Source organism: Salmo trutta, chromosome 2 (assembly GCF_901001165.1).
Source record: "Salmo trutta chromosome 2, fSalTru1.1, whole genome shotgun sequence".
Taxonomy (NCBI): Eukaryota; Metazoa; Chordata; class Actinopteri; order Salmoniformes; family Salmonidae; genus Salmo; species Salmo trutta.
The window spans coordinates 14,830,549-14,852,042 of NC_042958.1; the positions used below are offsets into that span (position 1 = coordinate 14,830,549).

The 21,494-nt window shown below is 43.0% G+C and overlaps 1 protein-coding gene and 1 long non-coding RNA gene across 6 annotated transcripts; both read left to right on the plus strand.

The window, feature by feature from the left end:
* The first annotated feature begins 10,156 nt into the window (after positions 1-10,156).
* LOC115151563 (uncharacterized) lies at positions 10,157-12,263 on the plus strand. The gene is made up of 2 exons (XR_003867326.1): positions 10,157-10,195; positions 11,710-12,263. It is a non-coding gene; the product is annotated as an uncharacterized LOC115151563 (long non-coding RNA).
* Positions 12,264-16,449: 4,186 nt separating this feature from the next.
* Positions 16,450-21,306, plus strand: LOC115151569 (golgin subfamily A member 6-like protein 22). 5 transcript variants are annotated; one of them, XM_029695641.1, is made up of 15 exons: positions 16,450-16,521; positions 17,595-17,666; positions 17,907-18,105; positions 18,273-18,291; positions 18,431-18,462; positions 18,578-18,650; positions 18,741-18,899; positions 18,992-19,109; positions 19,302-19,352; positions 19,552-19,629; positions 19,829-19,885; positions 20,065-20,124; positions 20,223-20,275; positions 20,413-20,518; positions 20,736-21,306. In XM_029695641.1, the coding sequence occupies exons 2-15, from the start codon at positions 17,634-17,636 to the stop codon at positions 21,096-21,098; spliced, it is 1,401 nt and encodes a 466-aa protein (XP_029551501.1). In that variant the 5' UTR covers positions 16,450-16,521; positions 17,595-17,633; the 3' UTR covers positions 21,099-21,306. The 5 variants fall into 5 exon arrangements, with proteins under 5 accessions (XP_029551501.1, XP_029551492.1, XP_029551484.1 ...); XM_029695632.1 differs by lacking the exon at positions 16,450-16,521 and adding an exon at positions 16,534-17,011; XM_029695624.1 differs by lacking the exon at positions 16,450-16,521 and adding an exon at positions 16,534-17,007.
* The last annotated feature ends 188 nt before the right edge of the window (positions 21,307-21,494 follow it).

Genomic DNA, 21,494 nt, shown 5'->3' on the forward strand with positions numbered 1-21,494 from the left:
ATTCATCCCATGAAGCAACCATCACCATTGTTACATAGCTTGACATTAAATCAATCAAACCACATTATAAACTAACAGGTCTCCAACTACAGTCTGTAAAGTCTATGAATATAAAATAATGTGATAGATAGATAGATAGTAGAACTTAGATGGTACAGCTGTAGGATCTTAATTTGAGCCAGTTTGATACAGCAGGAAAATAATCCTGCAGCAACAGGACATTGAAATTACTATGTGGATTATAATTAATGGACATTTTTGTAAGGGTTAATACATTTTTCATTAGGGCAAATCAAGTCTGAAATTTCAAAGTGAAAATGAAAATTCTAAGCAAAACAATTGTTATCAAATTAAGATCCTACATCTGTAGGTAGCAGAGGTGGGACCAAGTCATTGTTGTACAAGTCACAAGGTAGTCTCAAGTCTTAGCACTCAAGTCCCAAGTCAAGTCCCAAGTCAAGACAGGCAAGTCCGAGTCAAGTCTCAAGTCAAGACCGACAAGTCCCAAGTCAAGTCTCAAGTCCTAAACTTTGAGTTTTGAGTCCTAAACAAATCATAATGTGCTCTTCACCAAATTTAATAGCATTTCATATTTTTATCAAGAGTAATAGTTAGTATATTAAATTCACGCAAATCATGAATGCTTTTAAAAATATATATATTTATTACTTTCCAAATAAACTTTATATTTCCATGGAAATACATGGATAGCCATGAGAAAGACACATCAATGACAACAAAAACAAAATATTGTAGTGCTCTCTGTCTCTCTCCAGATATACTCTAGACGCCTAAAACAATCCTGTCATAAAGTTACAATAATTTATTAAAAGGTACATCAAAACAACTGCTACTGAACTTCAAGCCTACAATTTTAACACTGGGCTGAATGTCTGAGAAAAAAATACAGATCCCAAAGATGGGAGGTAAAACCTGAACATGGAGACTACGTGTGTCTGTGTGTGTGTGTGATACATAAACAGTTTCATGTTTTCTCTTATCTCAGGGCCCTATGATGCAAAAGACCAAATTCGATAAAAGTCTGTCAAAAAATAATTGAGTGGCGGCAGTAGCACCGTACCATCCACCCCAGTTTTTTGTTGACTACAGCGTAGTCTTTATATCCGAAAACAATAACATCTTTCCAAGGGCTTCGTCTGAATTCACCCGCCGACGTTCCTCTGCACTGCCATGCGCAACTTTTTATCCGCTGGCACAATTTGATTGGCTGCAGTCCGATTCAAACTGTAATCCGTTAAATGAAGAGTTGATGCGCTGCACAGTTTTGATAATGTCATCTTTTTAGTATTTGGGCTTGGGGAGGGTATCAAGTCAGTTCGAGTCAAAAGGCTCAAGGTCAAGTTAAGTCACAAGTCATTGGTGTTAAAGTCAAAGTCGAGTTGCAAGTCTTTTTTTTCTGGTACAGTTGAAGTCGGAAGTTTACATACACTTAGGTTGGAATCATTAAAACTTGTTTTTCAACCACTCCACAAATTTCTTGTTAACAAACTATAGTTTTAGCAAGTCGATTAGGACATCTACTTTGTGCATGACACAAGTAATTTCTCCAACAATTGTTTACAGACAGATTATTTCACTTAATCACAATTGTAGTGGGTCAGAAGTTTACATACACTAAGTTGACTGTGCCTTTAAACAGCTTGGAAAATTCCAGAAAATGATGTCATGGCTTTAGAAGTTTCTGATAGGCTAATTGACATCATTTGAGTCAATTGGAGGTGTACCTGTGGATGTATTTCAAGGCCTACCTTCAAACTCAGTGCCTCTTTGCTTGACATCATGGGAAAATCAAAAGAAATCAGCCAAGACCTCATAAAAAAATTGTAGACCTCCACAAGTCTGGTTCATCCTTGGGAGCAATTTCCAAAGCCTGAAGGTACCACGTTCATCTGTACAAACAATAGTACGCAAGTATAAACACCATGGGACCACACAGCCGTCATACCGCTCAGGAAGGAGATGCGTTCTGTCTCCTAGAGATAAACGTACTTTGGTGCGAAAAGTGCAAATCAACCCCAGAACAACAGCAAAGGACCTTGTGAAGATGCTGGAGGAAACAGGTACAAAAGTATCTATATCCACAGTAAAAACGAGTCCTATATCGACATAACCTGAAACGCTCAGTAAGGAAGAAGCCACTGCTCCAAAACGGCCATAAAAAATCCAGACTATGATTTGCAACTGCACATGGGGACAAAGATCGTACTTTTTGGAGAAATGTCCTCTGGTCTGATGAAACAAAAATAGAACTGTTTGGCCATAATGACCATCGTTATGTTTGGAGGAAAAAGGGGGAGGCTTGCAAGCCGAAGAACACCATCCCAACCGTGAAGCACAGGGGTGGCAGCATCATGTTGTTGGGGTGCTTTGCTGCAGGAGGGACTGGTGCACTTAACAAAATAGATGGCATCATGAGGAAGGAAAATGATGTGGATATATTGAAGCAACATCTCAAGACATCAGTCAGGAAGTTAAAACTTGGTCGCAAATGGGTCTTCCAAATGGACAATGACCCCAAGCATACTTCCAAAGGTGTGGCAAAATGGCTTAAGGACAACAAAGTCAAGGTATTGGAGTGGCCATCACAAAGCCCTGACCTCTATCCTATAGAAAATGTGTGGGAAGAACTGAAAAAGCATGCGCGAGCAAGGAGGCCTACAATCCTGACTCAGCATTGGTATTGCTATCATTTTATTATACCGATTTAAATTGAAAATAAGTGATACAATTTTGTATCACATTACATTTTTTGTCATCTTTGAATTTGTTTTAGTTTCCAGCTCTGTCAGGAGGAATGAGCCAAAATTCACCCAACTTATTGTGGGAATCTTGTGGAAGGCTACCCAAAACATTTGACCCAAGTTAAACAATTGAAACGCAATGCTACCAAATACTAATTGGGTGTATGTAAACTTCTGACCCACTGGGAATGTGATGAAATAAATAAAAGCTGAAATAAATCATTCTCTCTACTATTATTCTGACATTTCACATTCTTAAAATGAAGTGGTGATCCTAACTGGCGTAAGACAGGACATTTTTACTAGGAGTAAATGTCAGGAATTGTGAGAAACTGAGTTTAAATGTATTTGGCTAAGGAGTCTAAACTTCTGACTTCAACTGTACATACACACTCACATATATACACACATACTGTACACACTCACACATACTGTACACACTCAAACCTACTGTACACACTGTACATACACACACTCACACATATTGTACACACTCAAACATATTGTACACACTCAAACATACTGTACACACTCACACATACATACTCACACCTACTGTACACACTCACATTAACTGTACACACTCACACAAATAAATACTGACTAGAACTGAGAGTTGAAGACTGACTCTCCCCTCAGAGAGTAGTCAGCCTGGATGCACTTCCCTCTCTCAAAGGATGTCCTCTATCTTGCACCAAGTGCCCAAGTAGGAGAGAGGGGTTGTTAATAATGTCCGCTTTAAAGCTGTGTGTGTGTGTGTGTGTGTGTGTGTGTGTGTGTGTGTGTGTGTGTGTGTGTGTGTGTGTGTGTGTGTGTGTGTGTGTGTGTGTGTGTACCTGCTGCAGGTTGAAATTGGGCTGGACGCTGGGGCATGGACCCCAGTGATAGTATGTCTGGGCGGAGACCAGAGGGAGGAGGAGGAGGAGCCAAGAGATAGGAAACATTTTTCTTATGAGAGAAGAGGAGAGATGGGAGAAGGGGAAGAAAGGTAAAGCCATAAGGTACAGTAAAGCTGTATGCCTATGAAGTACAGGTAACCATAACAACAGGTTAGCGGGACTATCTGAAATGCTGTTCTTTACATTCCATCATTTGTCCCTGGACACGTCGTCTGACTTGTAGAACTCTGCAGGCAGTCTACATACCACCTGTACTGCTACACCTGTTCCTCCAGTTCAAGTTTGTATCGTTTTTATTGTCACATGCACAAATACAATGAAATGCCTTTCTTGCTTGCGCTTTCCCAACAATGCAGTAATAAATATCAGTAGTACTATAAAATAAAAGTAAAGCACAACAGAAACCCATGAGAAATAGATGTAAGAAGAACATGAGAAAAAAGTAAGTAAGTTATATACAGGGACGATTCCAGGGTTAACGTGACTAGGCATTTATAGGGGTAAGGTGACTAGGCATCAGGATATTTGATAAACATAGTGTGTGTGTGTGTGTGTGTGTGTGTGTGTGTGTGTAGAGTGTGCATAGAGCGAGTGTGTGACTGTGCATAGAGTCAGTGAAACAATTAAATGGGTCATTGCAGCCATTTTGTTAGCTATTTAGCAGTCTTATGGCTTGGGGATATAAGCTGTTCAGTAGCCTGTTGGTGTCAGACTTGTTGCTTCAGTACCACTTGCCGTACGGAAGCAGAGAGAAAAGTCTATGGCTTGGGTGGCTAAAGTCTAACAATTTTATGATCCTTCCTTTCACACCGCCTGATATAGAGGTCCTGGATGGCAGGGAGCTCGGCCCCAGTGACGTACTGGGTTGCCCGCGCCACCCTCTGTAGCGCCATGCGATCGAGGGTGGTGCATTTACCATACCAAGCAGTAATGTAGCCAGTCAAGATGCTCTTAATGGTGCAGCTGTAGATTTGAGGGCCCATCCAAATCTTTTCAACCTGATGAAGGGGATGAAGTGATGTTGCGCCTTCTTCACAACTGTTTACGTGTTTGTGGACACAGAGGGAACTTGAAACTCCCGACCTGCTCCACTGCAGCCCCGTTGATGGGGATGGAGGCGTGCTCACCCCCTGTTTCCTGTACTCCATGATCAGCTCCTTGGTCTTTCTGACATTGAGGGAGAGGTATGAACCCAGTATGAACCACACTGCTAGGTCACTGACCTCCTCCCTGTAGGCTGTCTCATCGTCGTTGGTGATCAGGCCTACCACCGTCATGTCGTCAGAAAACTTGATGGTGTTGGAGTCGTGCTTGACCACGCAGTCATGGGTGAACAGGGAGACCAGGAGGGGACTAAGCACACAGCCCTGTGGGACCCCCGTGTTGAGGGTCAGCGTGGTGGAGGTGATGTTGCCAACCCTCACCACCTGGGGTCGACCCGTCAGGAAGTCCAGGATCCAGTTGCAGAGGGAGGTGTTCAGTCCCAGGCTTCTAAGCTTGGTGATGAGCTTGGAGGGGACTATGGTGTTGAACGCTGAACTGTAGTCAATGAACAGCATTCTCACATAGGTATTCCTAGATGTATCTCATCTAGGTAGTCCTCTTTTCTTATCTCTTATCCCTTCCCTGTGAACTTGTTTCTATGAGGGGGAAAATGTGTGTGTGCGTGCGTGCATTGTGCCTGCATGTGTCCCTGCGTGTGTCCCTATTTTACCTCCTTCAGGGGTGAAGGCTCTGGCATTTGTAAGAGGGAGAGGTAGAGAGACGGAGAGAGAGAAGTTTAGCGTTCTGGAGCATTTCCTGTGTGTCTCTATGAGAACTGTGCTCTCAGGATGCAAAATATACACGCCTCAACAGCCCTATTACCTTTCTCCTACATCGAAAAACAACATCTCAAACCTGCCAGTGTGATTTCAATAGAAAGCTTTGCTCCTAAAGGTCACGAAACACAGTCAAAAACATCATATTACACTGTAGATTTACACTGTAACTTGGCTTTTTTGGTTACTACATGATTCCATGTGTGTTATTTCATGGTTTTGACGTTTTCACTATTATTATACAATGTAGAAAATAGTACAAATAATGAAAACCCCTTGAATGAGTAGGTGTGTCCAAACTTTTGACTGGTGCTGTAGATGATGAGTACCTGAGTCAGAAAATCCCAGGAGTGGTCAGCGCACGTCACCTGACCCACATGGTAAATGGAAAGAAGGAGAAAATCCTGTCGATATCATTGTTGTTTAAGAAAACTCTACCTGAATATGTGAGGCTTGGATATGTGAGGTATGTGTTGAGAAAATGTGTGTCCAAACTATTACAGTGTGGAAATTGTAAAGGATATGGTCACATGTCAAATGTTTAAAGACTGGAGAAGTATAATATTGAAGAATCTGTGAATGGAAAATGTTGCGACTGTGGTGGGGATCATACTCCGGACTTCCTTGAGTGCCCTGTTAGGGTGAAGGAGGCCGAGGTGTCAAGGATCAGGGATGCCAGCAGATCTCCTATGTGGATGCGGTGAAGAGAGTCGAAGGGGCGAGAGGCAACAGTGTTGAAGATATGGTGGTAGATGCATTGCAACCAGTTGATAGTGTTTGAAGTCAGTCGGGTGATCTGGATACACTCATTGTGAAGAAGGTGGGTTTTGTGGCATGTATAGCCACAGTGATTCATTGTACAGCACAAGTGTCTAAGAAGTAAAAGAAGCTGGATATCATTATATCTGCAGCCGAGAAGTGTTTTGGGTTCCAAGACTTCACGGCAGAAGCACTACAAGGACTATTGTTGCTAGGAAGTGTCCCGCCCTCACAGGAGGATTCTGAGGCTGTGTTGGGATCTGATTGGAATGTGGTTTTTACAGAAAAGCAGCTTGATTTTGTTTGGTTAATTCATTTTTTTGGTAGTTAGTATGATAGTTTATTTTTACACAAGTGTTTTTTCCTTTTTTGGGATCCTTATTATCCACCCACAGTAGGTGGCTGAATGCACATTTAATTGTTCCGAACACCATTATACCATAGAAGAAGAAGACCACGCCCACAAATTGGGGAGAACAAACAGTATTTTCTATTTACACCCATTATAAAAGTGCCAACTTTCTTGTTGATTTTTTTATACAGAAATAACAAAACATGCTGAAAAGCTGCCGTGTTGTTCAATGTACATGTAACCAGGTCAAAAATCCCGACCTATGGTTTGCAATGGTCCCGCGTGGGGAAATGGAGCCTGCAAGAAGAGCCCTGTGACATCAGGCTATTCGTTGCGGAAGATTGGGAAATTGTGGGGACCTGGTGTCCAAGTAAGCTACATGGAAAACATTTCATCACGGGCAGGGTTGGGTAGATTACTTTCCAAATGTAATCTGTTACAGTTACTAGTTACCTGTCCAGAATTTGAATCAGTAATGTAACTTTTGCATTACCCCAAACTCAGTAACGTAATCTGATTACATTCCATTACTTTTAGATTACTTTCCCCTTAAGAGGCATTAGAAGAAGACAAAATTGTATGTCACCAATTGAACAACATCTATTGCAGGATAAATCAATGTTAAAGTTTACATAGCTGGCCATATATAGATGTTACATTTTACATTATGGGTTGGTTATGTAGGCTTCTTCTAACCCATCACTTTCTACTACAGATAATAATATGATTAAATTATATCTTTACATTAAAAAACAAAGTCTATCAGAATTCCAGTCATTCCAATAAATGTTATACCCCTTGATGTTCAAGAATAGGACTTGGAGATATGGAAGTATAGATTAGCATGACCTTAAAACTAAGCACTTATTAGCCAGCCCTATTCTGTTGTTTATGATTTTGTTGTCATGGAGGACTGATTGGGCTCTTTGATTTGAGTTGAAAAATAAATGCAGCGCTCATGGAATGGCATGCTTTGAACGCTACTGAAAAGTGCTATTTACATGTGAAAAATGAATGCCATATGCTGCATTTGCTATAGGCCTATTGTTTACCTATTGGTTGGTGACACATTGATATCTTGATAATATGCAGCTGTTTAAAGGGCAAATCCACAGATGAAACAATAACAAACAGCCGCCCCGCCTCTGTTTTGGTTAAAAGCTGAGGGATGGGCCTGGAGAAATGTAACCACTCTCAGATTAATAGACAGAGCGATGGATGCAAGGACTGACCATCCATGATATCAAAATTATTGTTTTAACCATGTTATGAGGCTATACAGTGTTTGTTTACATTTACAATGTTTACAAACATTGAAAAAACTGAGCAATAAAAGCCCCACTTTTATTCAATAGGCTTGGACGCTACCGTCCCACCTAGCCAACATCCAGTGAAATTGCAGAGCGCCAAATTCAAAAACAGAAATACTCATTATAAAAATTCATAAAACATACAAGTGTTATACATCGGTTTAAAGACTACGCTGGACTCATGTCACACGCTGGACTCATGTCTGGAAATGTCCACTGTCCTCTCATTGAAAGTGGTGTTTCTCCCTAATTTTTCAGAGTAAAGGACTGAAACAATGCCTAAAGACTGGCCACATGTAGTGGAAGCCATAGGGATTGTGAACTGGATCATAAGTCTTTGTATGGTGGATAGGCTTTCAATGGAAAACAGCCATTTCAAAATAATAGCACTTCCTGGATGGATTTTCCTCAGGTTTTCGTCTGCCATATCAGTTTGGTTATACTCACAGACATTATTTTAACAGTTTTGGAAACTTTAGAGTGTTTTCTATCCAAATCTACCAATTATATGCATATCCTAGCTTCTGGGCCTGAGTAGCAGGCAGTTTACTTTGGGCACGCTTTTTTTGAGAGTTATTTAAGATACTATTCTAAGTAGGGTTTTCGAAAAAGATGGACAGGGACTCCGCTGTGCTGACTTTAGGGGGAGGCTTGTTCCACCATTGGTGTGCCAGGACAGAGAAGAGCTTTGACTGGGCTGAGCAGGAACTGCCCTCCGGAAGGGGTGGGGGGGCCAAGAGACCAGAGGTGGCGGAACGGAGTGCTCGGGTTGGTATATAGGGTTTGACAAAATCAAATCAAATTATATTGGTCACATACACATGTTTAGCAGATGTTATTGTTGGTGTAGCGAAATACTCTCAGACGCCATGAGCAGAGTGCATGCCGAGCGAGCTGCGAGTAGGGAATGCATAGGGAGTGCTTCTAGTTCCAACAGTGCAGTAATGTCTAAGTAATCTAACAATTTCACAACAACTACCTAATACACACACATCTAAGTAAAAGGATGGAATAAGAATATATACATATAAATATATGGATGAGCATATCCTGAAGGTGAGGAGGTGCAGTTCCCTTGTTGCTCTGTAAGCAAGCACCAGGGTCTTGAAGAAGATGCGAGCTTTCGACTGGAAGCCAGTGGAGTGTGCGGATGAGCGGGGTTACATGGGAGAATTTAGAATGTTTGAGCACCAGGCGGCCTGCAGCATTCTGGATAAATTGCAGGGGTATGATGGCACAAGCGGCTGGGGTTCCAGCCATTAATTGTCATGAAAAATAATTAATATAAACATGTTCACATCTCCGGGCTTCCACGCATACATGCTGCTGATGCGTGCCTTTGGAACATCTACATTTTAAAAAGTCGGATAAATCCATTTTAATATAGCCTACACCATCCCAATAAAAGTATTTAGTTGAGATAGGCCTATAAACCTGGGAATGTCTTAGAAATTAAAACATAAGTACTGCATGATGCGACTCAATATTGATGATATGGAGAGAAAAATAGCTAAAAAGTCATGCGCTCTGATACTTTCCTTGCTCTTGAGGCGGAAGAGAAACAGAATTACATTGCTGCTCTTGTGGCAAGCACGTTATGTGAGATCTAATCAATGGAAGATGGAATTCAAATGAAAGAATTAAAAGTGAAATGAGAAAGAAAGGCTCCAATGACCAAGCGCCAACAGGTAGGCTACAATGTAGGCTATAATCTGAAAAGAGTTGTTATGTGTAGGCTAACTGTAGGACGGTGATAAATAACGTTATGGCTAGCTTCCATTAGCCTAGTTAGGTAGCTTCTCTCGGTTTGATGCTGTCAAGACATGTGCTATGTAATAAGATGGGATGATAAATAACTATCAATAAGTTAGTCTAGCACGAGATAACAATGGTTGCGGTCTCTCCCTCTGCCTGCTCCTGTGCACTGAGCCTCCCGTGTCTTATTCACACACACACACACACACACACACACACACACACACACACACACACACACACACCGCACGGCCTCCGCTCCCTTGTAGCCAACAGCTGCTCGCACTGTGCCTCTCTCTCTCTCTCCCTTTCTCGGATCGGACCGGTTGTCCTTTAGGTCCTTTCGGAACGGGTTTTAACAATCCATTTATGCATATTGGGTCTGGGGATATCCTGTGTCAATTTGGGAACGGCAGCTCTAACGCCAATCACAATTTTGTCCTCATCACAGGTCCGGTGTGGCTCAGTTGGTAGAGAGCATTGCGCTTGCAACGCCAAGGTTGTGGATTCGATGCCCACGGGGGACCAGTACGAAAATGTATGCACTACTGTATGTCGCTCTGGATAAGAGACTCTGCTAAACAACAAAAATGTAAATGTATTCAATCATGAAGTGTTTAGAGATTGATTAGAGTGACAATAGCTGAGTGCAAGGACCGTTTGGTAGGCTACCCATCAGTGCCATTCATTTGCACAGTTTTGGATGAGATTACTGTGACCAAAGGTTTGTGACTACCGGTGTGGCTGTGATACAGTCAATGCAACAGCCCTAGTTGTAGAGCATGAACCTGCAGGAGCAAGTCACTGCTTTGATGTTTGTAGAGAATGATGGTGTTGTCCAGGGTCACACCAAGGAGTTGTCAACCGTGATGGAGAGCTCTTGGAGCGGGTCGGCCCTTCCCTGGGAGGAAGAGCAGCGCTGGTTTTTGAGGTTGAGTTTAAGGTGGTGGGCCAACATCCAAGCTGAGATGTCTGCCAGACACGCTGAGATGTCTGCCAGACACGCAGAGATGTGTCACCACCTGAGTGTCAGAAAGGGGAGAAGAAGAGTAGTTAAGTGTCATCCACATAGCAGTAACAGGAGAGACCATGTGAAGATATGACGGAGCCGAGTGCCTAAAACCTAGCCCTGGGGGAAGCAGTAGTGTGAGCATGTGGTGTCAGCTTGGGAAAGGCAGAGAGCCTCTGTGACACAGAGAAGAGCGGTCCCAGTTGAGTGAGCTGCCTTGAAGCCTGACTGGTTAGAGTCAAGAAGATTGTTCTGAGAGAGATAACTAGAGAGTTGGTCAGAAACAGCACGCTCAAGGGTTTTGGCTGAAAAAAAGAAGGGATACTGGTCTGTTGTTTTTGACTTCATAGTGGTTGAGTGTTGGTTTCTTGAGGAGGGGAGCGACTCTGGCTAACTTGAAGTCAGAGGGGAGGCAGCCAGTGGTCAGGGATGAGTTGATGAGGTGAGGAATTGGAGAAGGTCTCCAGAGATGGTCTGGAGAAGGGATGAGTTGATGAGGTGAGGAATTGGAGAAGATCTCCAGAGATGGTCTGGAGAAGGGATGAGGGGATGGGGTCAAGTGGGCACGATGTCGGGCAGCCGAACATCACTAGTCGCAGGATTTCATCTGGAGAGATGGGGAGAAAGAGGTCAAGACATAGGGTAGTTGTCTGTGAGTAGGACTAGTGGACTCAATAGGCTTTTCTTAAATGTTGTTTTGTAATTGACTAAAACAAGCAGACAACAAGAAAATTGCATTTGAAAAAGGTCAGGTTTTTGCTGTGAGCAAATAGGGTAACCAAGGTAACCACGGGTTGTTTTCCACACAGGCGGGCACGGCCTCAACGTTCTATTTAATACCGACTGGGACTATAGGAAAACCCTTTTTGGTTTCAGGTAGAACCCTTTTGGGTTCCATGTAGGATCCTTTCCATAGAGGGTTCTCCCTGGAACCAAAAAGGCTTCTCCTATGGGGACAGCCAAAGAACCCTTTTGTAACAATTTTTTCAGAGTTTAGTTACCGTTACTAAGCTGTGTGTGTGTGCTTGTTTGTTTGTTCTCAGGTCACAGTGTCACAGGCCATCTGGTCTGACACTGTGAGGCATCTGAGGTCGACACCGATGGCCTCCAGGTCACCATGGAGACAGCTGATGACATCACTTGGCAACGATCGTGTCCGGGAAACGATCCAGGCAAAGTCGACGGAACAGACCAAATAAATCAATTCACATTCCAATACTTTATTGAGAATCAATGGATTCAACTACAACAGTCAATTCCAAAATCATGTGCAGGAGTATACCAGAGAGAAACTACTGTAGTCTATAGACAGAACCAAGTATGGATCACCTGGTAAACCTAGACACACACAGAGAGACAGGTGAGGTAGGGGCTAGGTTTGGGGGCTAAGGGGCAGAGGCTTCGGGGTTGGTTTGGGGCTACGAGCTAGGTGTGGTTGGGACTGGGACCGGGACCACATCTCACCTTTGAAGAAGATCTGGTTATGAGTGTTCATGTTTATGGTTTGACTGACTTCATACAGTCTGTGATGTGTGAGTGTATGAGTTCTATCACGGAGTAGTGGGTATGTGGCCTGTTGGCACTTCCCTCCCTCAAATACAGCAGGCAGCTTCTCTGCCTCATACCACCTGCCCAGGTATTAACACACCATCTAGAAGTTAGTTCAAGTTACTATGACTTTTTTACTTTGTGTGTGTGTGTGATAAATTACCACTTACCGTGTCTGTGTGTGTGTGTGTGTGTGTGTGTGTGTGTGTGTGTGTGTGTGTGTGTGTGTGTGTGTGTGTGTGTGTGTGTGTGTGTGTGTGTGTGTGTGTGTGTGTGTGTGTGTGTTGTGTGTGTGTATGATAAATTACCTCTGACAGTGTGTGTGTGTGTGTGTGTGTGTATGATAAATTACCTCTGACAGTGTGTGTGTGTGTGTTAATGTGTGATAAATTCCATCTCAACTACCACTGTGTGTGTACGTGCGTCTGCAGTTACCTTGGTGACGTTGAAGTCCTGTTGAACTGGGGGCTTGGGGCATCTTCCCAGGTGAACGGTTTGAGCATGTGCAACCGATGCAGTGACCAGGACAACACACAGTACCTAGCCACATAAACACATGATCAGACACAAAACACACAGCAATCTCACACATAATGTCAGTGGTAATTCAGATGGAATTGAGACTACTGTGTAATTAATACATTATATACACTCTCACATACACAGACATAAAGACACACAGTACCTGCAAAGGCTGCATATTTTCTCAGCTCAGCTCTCTTGGAGAAACGAGATGTTAACATGATCACACAGCGCTCTGCCAAATGTCCATGATCAACCTTTCTCCAATATCTCTCATCTGACACAGCCTGGTGTAGCAGACAATTGTATTATATTCATTTATGTGACAATAAAACATATATTACATACACATATACATATATATATATATATATATTTGAATATTTAAAAATATAAAGAAGATTTGGCAAATGTTTCTATATATTGTTTAACATAATATACTGTACAGGCATATCACATTTCCAGAGTGGGATCTCTGGAAATTGGACCAGCGCCGTCCTTGTTTGGCTAGGGTAGGCCGTCATTGTAAATAAGAATTTGTTCTTAACTGGCTTGCCTAGTTAAATAAAGGTTACTTTTCTTTTTTTAAATACGAAAAACAGCTCTCCTTTTACTTCACAACACATCCTTCAAATCACCAGCAGAGGGCGGCCATTTTTAACCCATTTTCACGTTCCCTCTGTTGGTAACGCTTGCAAATTGGTCATAACTAAAAGTAGCAGAGATCCCAGTCTGGATCTAATAGCCGTTGTGTTGAACGTGAGAATGGCAGAATGGTGAACTTACTAAATGACTGAGAGTTTGACTGTGTGATATTTGGTTGCTTCTTGTGTAAATATTTTCCCTCTGGATTTTAATGATTTGTATCAAATGTGTATTTTATGGTCAACAATATATTGAAACATTAGCCAACATTCATGTTTATATTTTTTTTATATGAATAAATAAATGCAAGAAAATGTGTGTTGAAATCAATATACTATTCATATTACAGAGTAAATGGTAAAGCTTCATGTGACACCAATTTCTGCTCTGTAGCACCTACATTTTAAACTTTATGGAGATTTAAAGGAGTAAGGCCAAAATGACACAAATATTCAAACTTCAATTAATTATTTGTCAATAATGCTTTAAAATACACATGTCTAGTATATGTCAACAATCCTTCCTCCAAAGGACCCATCTATGGAATACATTTCGTGAAAATCCCCAAAATCATGGTTTTCTTATGTTCTAGTTTTGTGAGGAATCACCCTTTATGCATTACATATAATTCAAATCAAATTGATTTGTCACAAACACATGGTTAGCAGGTGATAATGCAAGTGTAGCGAAATGCTTGTGCTTCTAGTTCCGACCATGCAGTAATATCTAACAAGTAATATAACCTAACAATTTCACAACAACTACCTTATACACACAAGTGTAAAGGAATGAATAAGAATATGTACATAAAAATATATAAATGAGTGATGGCCGAACGGCATAGGCAAGATGCAGTAGATGGTATAGAGTACAGTATATACATATGAGATGAGTAATGTAGGGTATGAAAACATTATATGAGTGGCATTGTTTAAAGTGGCTAGTGATACATTAAATCAAGATGGCAAGATGCAGTAGATGGTATAGAGTACAGTATATACATATGAGATGAGTAATGTTGGGTACGTAAACATTATATAATATAAAGTGGCTAGTGATAAATTGATTACATCAATTTTTCCATTATTAAAGTGGCTGGAGTTGAGTCAGTATGTTGGCAGCAGCCACTCAATGTCAGTGATGGCTGTTTAACAGTCTGATGGCCTTGAGATAGAAGCTGTTTTTCAGTCTCTCGGTCCCCGCTTTGATGCACCTGTACTGACCTCGCCTTCTGGATGATATTGGGGTGAACAGGCAGTGGCTCGGGTGCTTGTTGTCCTTGATGATCTTTTTGTCCTTCCTGTGACATCGGGTGGTGTAGATGTCCTGGAGGGCAGGTAGTTTGCACCCGGTGATGCGTTGTGCAGACCTCACTACCCTCTGGAGAGCCTTCCGGTTATGGGCGGAGCAGCTGCCATACCAGGCGGTGATACAGCCCGACAGGATGCTCTCGATTGTGCATCTGTAAAAATTTGTGAGTGTTTTTGGTGACAAGCCGAATTTCCTCAGCCTCCTGAGGTTGAAGAGGCGCTACTGCGCCTTCATCACCACGCTGTCTGTGTGGGTGGACCATTTCAGTTTGTCTGTGATGTGTACGCCGAGGAACTTAAAACTCTCCACCCTCTCCACTACTGTCCCGTCAATGTAGATAGGGGGCTGCTCCCTCTGCTGTTTCCTGAAGTCCACGATCATCTCCTTTGTTTTGTTGACATTGAGTGTGAGGTTATTTTCCTGACACCACACTCCGAGGGCCCTCACCTCCTCCCTGTAGGCTGTCTCGTCGTCGTTGGTAATCAAGCCTACCACTGTAGTGTCGTCTGCAAACTTGATGATTGAGTTGGAGGCGTGCATTGGCCACGCAGTCGTGGGTGAACAGGGAGTACAGGAGAGGGCTGAGAACTCACCCTTGTGGGGACCCAGTGTTGAGGATCAGCGGGGTGGAGATGTTGTTACCTACCCTCACCACCTGGGGGTGGCCGGTCAGGAAGTCCAGGACCCAGTTGCACAGGGCGGGGTCGAGACCCAGGGTCTCAAGCTTAATGCCGAGTTTGGAGGGTACTATGGTGTTAAATGCTGAGCTGTAATCGATGAACAGCATTCTTACATAGGTAGTCCTCTTGTCCAGATGGGTTAGGGCAGTGTGCAGTGTGATGGTGATTGCGTCGTCTGTGGACCTATTAGGTCGGTAAGCAAATTGGAGTGGGTCTAGGGTGTCAGGTAGCGTGGAGGTGATATGGTCCTTGACTAGTCTCTCAAAGCACTTCATGATGACAGAAGTGAGTGCTACGGGGCAGTAGTCATTTAGCTCAGTTACCTTAGCTTTCTTGGGAACAGGAACAATGGTGGCCCTCTTGAAGCATGTGGGGACAGCAGACTGGGTTCTGGTTCAAGGCAATGGCCACATAAAGGCCTACATGGTTTAAAACCTGTTTCTCTTCTGAAAGAATAAGCTGAAAATGCTGCTCTCCTATTCACACTCCCTCCTAGTTCAGGACCGGTGAGCTGTTCAGTAAGAGGTGTGTGTATATATGCAAGGGTCTTTTTTTTTGCTGGACCTTTGGAATTAAGGACTGCCTTATTGACAAAGTACATCAAACTCTTGTTTGAACAGGTGTGTGTGTGTGTGTGTGTGTGTGTGTGTGTGTGTGTGTGTGTGTGTGTGTGTGTGTGTGAGTGTGTGTATGTTTACAGGGGTAGCCTGCGGGCAGTATGTAGGCCTACAGGGCATTTCTTTGAGGCATGACTGAGGCACAGATAGAACAACTATTAGCCAGATATTTAACTGGATGTATAAATGTGAAGCATCCGGTTGGTGTTTCCATTCACTACCAAATACAGTGATGGGAGGAAGCCCAGTGGCCGACAGTGGGACAATACGGAGCTAGATGGGTTTTGGCCGACATCCTGCAAAATGTCTCATCGATTAAACATTTGATCTCCATACAGTTTAAATAATAAGCAGAGTAGACTGCGTTATGTACACTTTACCCTTGGGCAAATGTTCAAAACATTGCGCTGTTTCGAAGGGCGAATAGAGTTATTGCACATGCGCACTTCACAGACAAGGCGTTCCCTAACGAAAATATAACAGTAAATGCTAGAACGCGCCAACAGGATCTCACCAGCTCTGCCACATCCCTGTATGTTGTGCTCACTGATTCATTTGCTCTTTGGACACTACAGGCACTATTCTATCTTGGGTTAATTATACAAATCTTTGACTGAGGTCTGTATGGACGTGATACACAGAAAGCCTATGCGTTTTTAATATGTTAACACAACAACAATCCGACATGGGTTACACCAGATCATGTGAAAATATTGGCAGTGTTGAGAACTTCTACAATACTGCACGCTGTCCAACTCAGGCAGCCCATTAAATCGTGGTCGACCGAGCGTAGAAGCTAGTCTATGAAAACTTTTGAAATATTTAATAACTTCTAAGTCGTAAAAGAGTGTAAAGTGCTTGGCCAAACTGTATTACTACTGGACTGGTGACTGCTGAGGTGAGTGATCAGTCAAGTGAGTCGACGATAATGAAACGGAGCACTGACTGACTGGCTAGATGTTGAGTTGCTTGTGTCCAGGGCAGTGGCCCACCGTCGTTTGGTGAGAGAGACAGATGAGTAGGTATATGGAATAATTAGCTAGATAGTTAAAAAAATAAATAATAATCAACAAAGACTTGAATCGGCCAATAACATATTACATCACTGTTAGCTAATTGATGGAAACATATTCATTAGATAGCTAGGTTAGGTAGCTAACAGTTTTAGATAGCTCAGGATCGCAAACTGGTTAACGTTTACTAAAGTTAGCTTAGCTAACTAAGAGAGAAAAGTAACAACATTGCTATAAAAGTAGCTGAAAACTGAAATTGAACATATTTTCCTAGCTAAAACATCGTTCGCTTTCAGGCTGTTGAAAGGGACCGCTAGCTAGCTACTTAGCTTAGCCTTTGGAGGCTTGTCCTTTGTTAGCTAGTGTGACGACATCAAGGCGATGTTTATACTATGACTTCATAAACGCCCGCTGTATTTATTTGGCATTATTTTGCAAGCTCAGAAATTATGTAGCTTTCCAAGTATATAGCTATTGACTTGCCTTTAACTCCAGACTTGATTTTATTGCAAATTATACCTCTATACTTTCAGTAGAGCTGACTAAACAACACTGAATCCTAGAAATAGTGTGACATTTTCTGATTCTCAAGGGGGACAGATTTCCAGTGGCATTGGGTATTTGAGGGAGAATGCTGCACAGGACCGTCTCCTTCCCCATTGAGGTAATATCTAGACGTCTGTAGCTAGAATATGTTCATATTCTGCCAACAAATGTTTTTTTTCAATGTCCTTTTTTATTGCTTTGGCAACATTGGGTTATTTCAGTTTAATGTCAATAAAGCTCACCTGAATACTGTACTAGTAGCCTGCTATTGTTTTGCTTTATAGTCATTTGTTAGCTCTTTGAGAGTTGTGTATGTAGACTGAAAGCCTTTCCTAATGAAGTTGTGGTTCTAATGTAGGCGGGACAGCTGCAGCAGCTGGGTCTACTGGGCTGTGGCTCCCACGGTGTGACATCATGCTCGGTGCTTGACCTCCCGGCTCTCCTCAATGCTCACCATGGGCAATGGGAGGATGAACAGCGGGGCTGGTACCAGGGGCATGCAGAGGAAGGCCAATGGGAGGACGAGGGAGGGCTAGTGGTCACGCCCTCTTCTACTGGTGAGAGTCGACTGGTCGGACAATCTGCCATTCTTTCCAATTCTGATTCTTCCTCTCTATGGCTCTTGAGGTTCCAAACATGCAGCTAGTAGTCAGATTCATTGACACATCAGTGACGTATTGGTAACTCTTGGTCCTTTCTCTCCTCTTTCCTGTCCCCTGTGTAGGTAGCACCAGGGGACCCAGGTGAGTGATATGTATACCAGCTCAGACCAGCTAAGGTGAACACACACACAGTTATGGCTGTGGTAGTCTACATCTATCTGCTCATATCTGTGTGTGTCCACACTTACATTTAGCTTGTTCTGTATCTGTGTGTGTTTAGGTCAGTGGAAGATGATGGCAATGATTATAAAGGTGAGTCTATCTGTTATGGCTGCTCTTTACATTCAATTCAAGTCACATGGTGTGTGTATTAGGGGAGTTTTTAGCATTTGTGTCTGTAATGCTGTTTTGTGTGTGTGTGTTTCAGAGAAGAAGCAAAGTGATGAGTTTGTCGGGCTGTACGTGTCAGAGGAGGAGAGGATCCTCAACTCTGCAGACCTGTGAGTGCCCCAGACAACTCCCATTGCCTGCCGTAGTGCTGTTGTGATAGCAGAGTTGGTGTATTTACTACTTTCTAACGTGTGTTGTAGGAGTGCAGAGGAGAGGAGTGATGTTCTAGCAGAGTTGGTGTATTCCCGAAGCAGACTAAAGCAATTGAACTCAGAGCTGCAGAGAACAGTGGAGTTAGCCGATGACAACAACACACTGCTACGCACTGAGAACGCTGCACTGCGCAACCAAGTTAAAGGGTAACAGTCACAACCATGCAGACACACTGCACAACCTGGTCAAATGTAACCATCAATCAAAATGTTCATCATTATTTCTGTGTGCTTGTCAGGATGAAGCAGTCGATCCATGATGCAGAGCAGCTGATGGATGAGCTGGAGGAGATCAGGAGCTTATCAGCTGAGAAGGATGGCGCTACGGGCAACCTGGAGTCCTACATCAAACAACTGGTGGGTTACCAGGAAGTTGTATAAAGCAATAGTAACCAAGAAACCATATATACGACAAATAAAACCAGGCAACTGAACACACCTGATTTGACCAATCATCTCACCAACTGAGCTAATTGGTCAATAGGAAGTGCCTAGGAAAGATGTAGAGCATTGATAAACTGATGTTGTTTTCATCCCTTGTTCCGGCAGGAGAAAGAGAAGGAGATTTTGGAAGACCAGATCGAGACCATTGGCAATGAAGTATGGCGATCTCTAAGCCTTGACCTTTGACCCTGTTAGAACAGACATACTGAACGTTTCACTGGCCAGCCAATATGGATGCATAATATTAATTTGTTGTCCTCAACATCACTGAATTGTTCTGTTCCCTCTCTGTCTCTCTCTGTGTGTGTCTCTTTCTCGCTCTCTCTCTCTCTCTCTCTCTCTCTCTCATCCTTAGATGTCCCGTATTATACCAGATAGAGCCACTGACAAGAAGAAGATCGCTGACCTCAGCCATGCTCTACAGGCCTTACAGGTAGCACACATACATGCTCGGATATCATCTGATACCACCAGATCACAGGGGGGTGATTGATATCCTTCCACCAGATCACGGGGGGGTGGGGGGGGGGGGGTTGTGGGCCTTCTACCAGATCACGGGGGGGATTGTGTTCCTGGGAGGCCACACGCTTTTGTTCCAGCCCAACTATTAACTGTGTGTGTGTGTGAAACAGCTACGGCTAGAGGAGAGCAGACTCACCCTGGATCAGAGGTATGAGGTCATACATAAGGTATGTGATAACTACATATTGAAAATAATGTTTACATTTCAAATATGCCCTAAATTCCCAATAAATGTAACAGATGTTCTTTAGATATGCCACATGGCTTGCCAGTTTAAATTAGGTCCATTGCAGTCTATTAGCTGGCTGGCCAGTGCCCAACATCTCTTTGTGTGTCTCCCCTACAGAAGGACTTTGTTATTGAGCAGCTGGAGCAGTCCCTCACAGAGTACTCCTCCATCACACAGGTACAACACACACACATTTTACATATGCCTGATGTAGACCTCACAAATCTAACTGATACACACTGTGGTCTTTATGTTGTGTGTTTCTCTGTTCTCAGGATCTGAAGGAGAAGATGAAGGATCTGGAGAGCCAACTGGCAGAGGCCCTAGTGTAACACACACACTCAATCATAACATCCCTCACGCATCACTCTCTAATTTTGGCACGTTCTTTGTAATACCCTCTTTTTTTGTAATACCCCCTCTCTCTTCCCCCCTGTCTTTCCCTCTCTCATTCTCTGTCTTTAGTAATGGAGGAGAGGGGCGTTACATGGCATTAGATGGGACTCTGTCTGCAGCCACTCAGCGCTCCATCACTCTAGCGGAGGAAATGGGTCTACTGCCACATAGGATGGTGGGTCGCATACACACAACATATCACTCTTTCCACATCTTCCCCCAAAGTGCAGAAGTGCTTGTCTGTAGTGTTGTCTTCACTGTTTGGTGATCAGGTAGTACTACAGGACAGTGTGAGCTTAGGGTTGGGTAGGACTTAGCTGGGAGGCAGGCTGCCTTCACACACACTGGGAGATGCTCTGTTGCGAAATGTATGTGTTCACTTCCTATCCCAGGATGAGTCCTCTGATGAGGAGGTGCAGGAGCAAAGAGATGAGAGGGTAGAGAAAGAGGAGAAGCAGAGAGTGGAGGAGAGGATAGAAAGAGAGGAGAATGAGAAGAAAGAGGAGGAGGTCAAGGAGGAGAAACAGCTGTTACAGGAGAAGAGAGGTGTGTGGTCAGATCTGGTGGGAAGTGTCCAGGCAGCAGGAGGTTTCACCCTGGGTTTCCTGGCTCCTCTGGGTGTGCTGGTCTCCATGGTCCCTGGCTGCTACGACCACTGTACTGGACTCAGCTGCACCGATATCCTCTGGTCTACTGCCAGATACCTCATCCAGCCATACTGCAACGTGCACCACATAGGCCTCCCTCCTCTGTAACACATACATACATATATACGCATACATACCTACCTACGTACTACCTACACGCACACATTCACAAAAACACACACACTAATCAAACCTCAACCCACCAACTCTGATCTTCAACCCTTCCAGGCTGCAATGCTGTTGTTAACTAAATAAAAACTGAATACTGCATCATACATGGACAACTGGTTGTATTTTAATAAAGGGAAACAGTAGAGTTGATTTTACAATGTTTCTTTTTTAGCTTTATGAAGATTAGTTAAATTACATTTTAAAGATTGGACTCAATGTTCATGTTTTTGTATTTTTTTGTTATTTCTATACATTGTTTTATTTTTTTTATTTAACTAGGCAAGTCGGTTAAGAACAAATTCTTATTTACAATGAATGCCTAGCAAAAGGCCT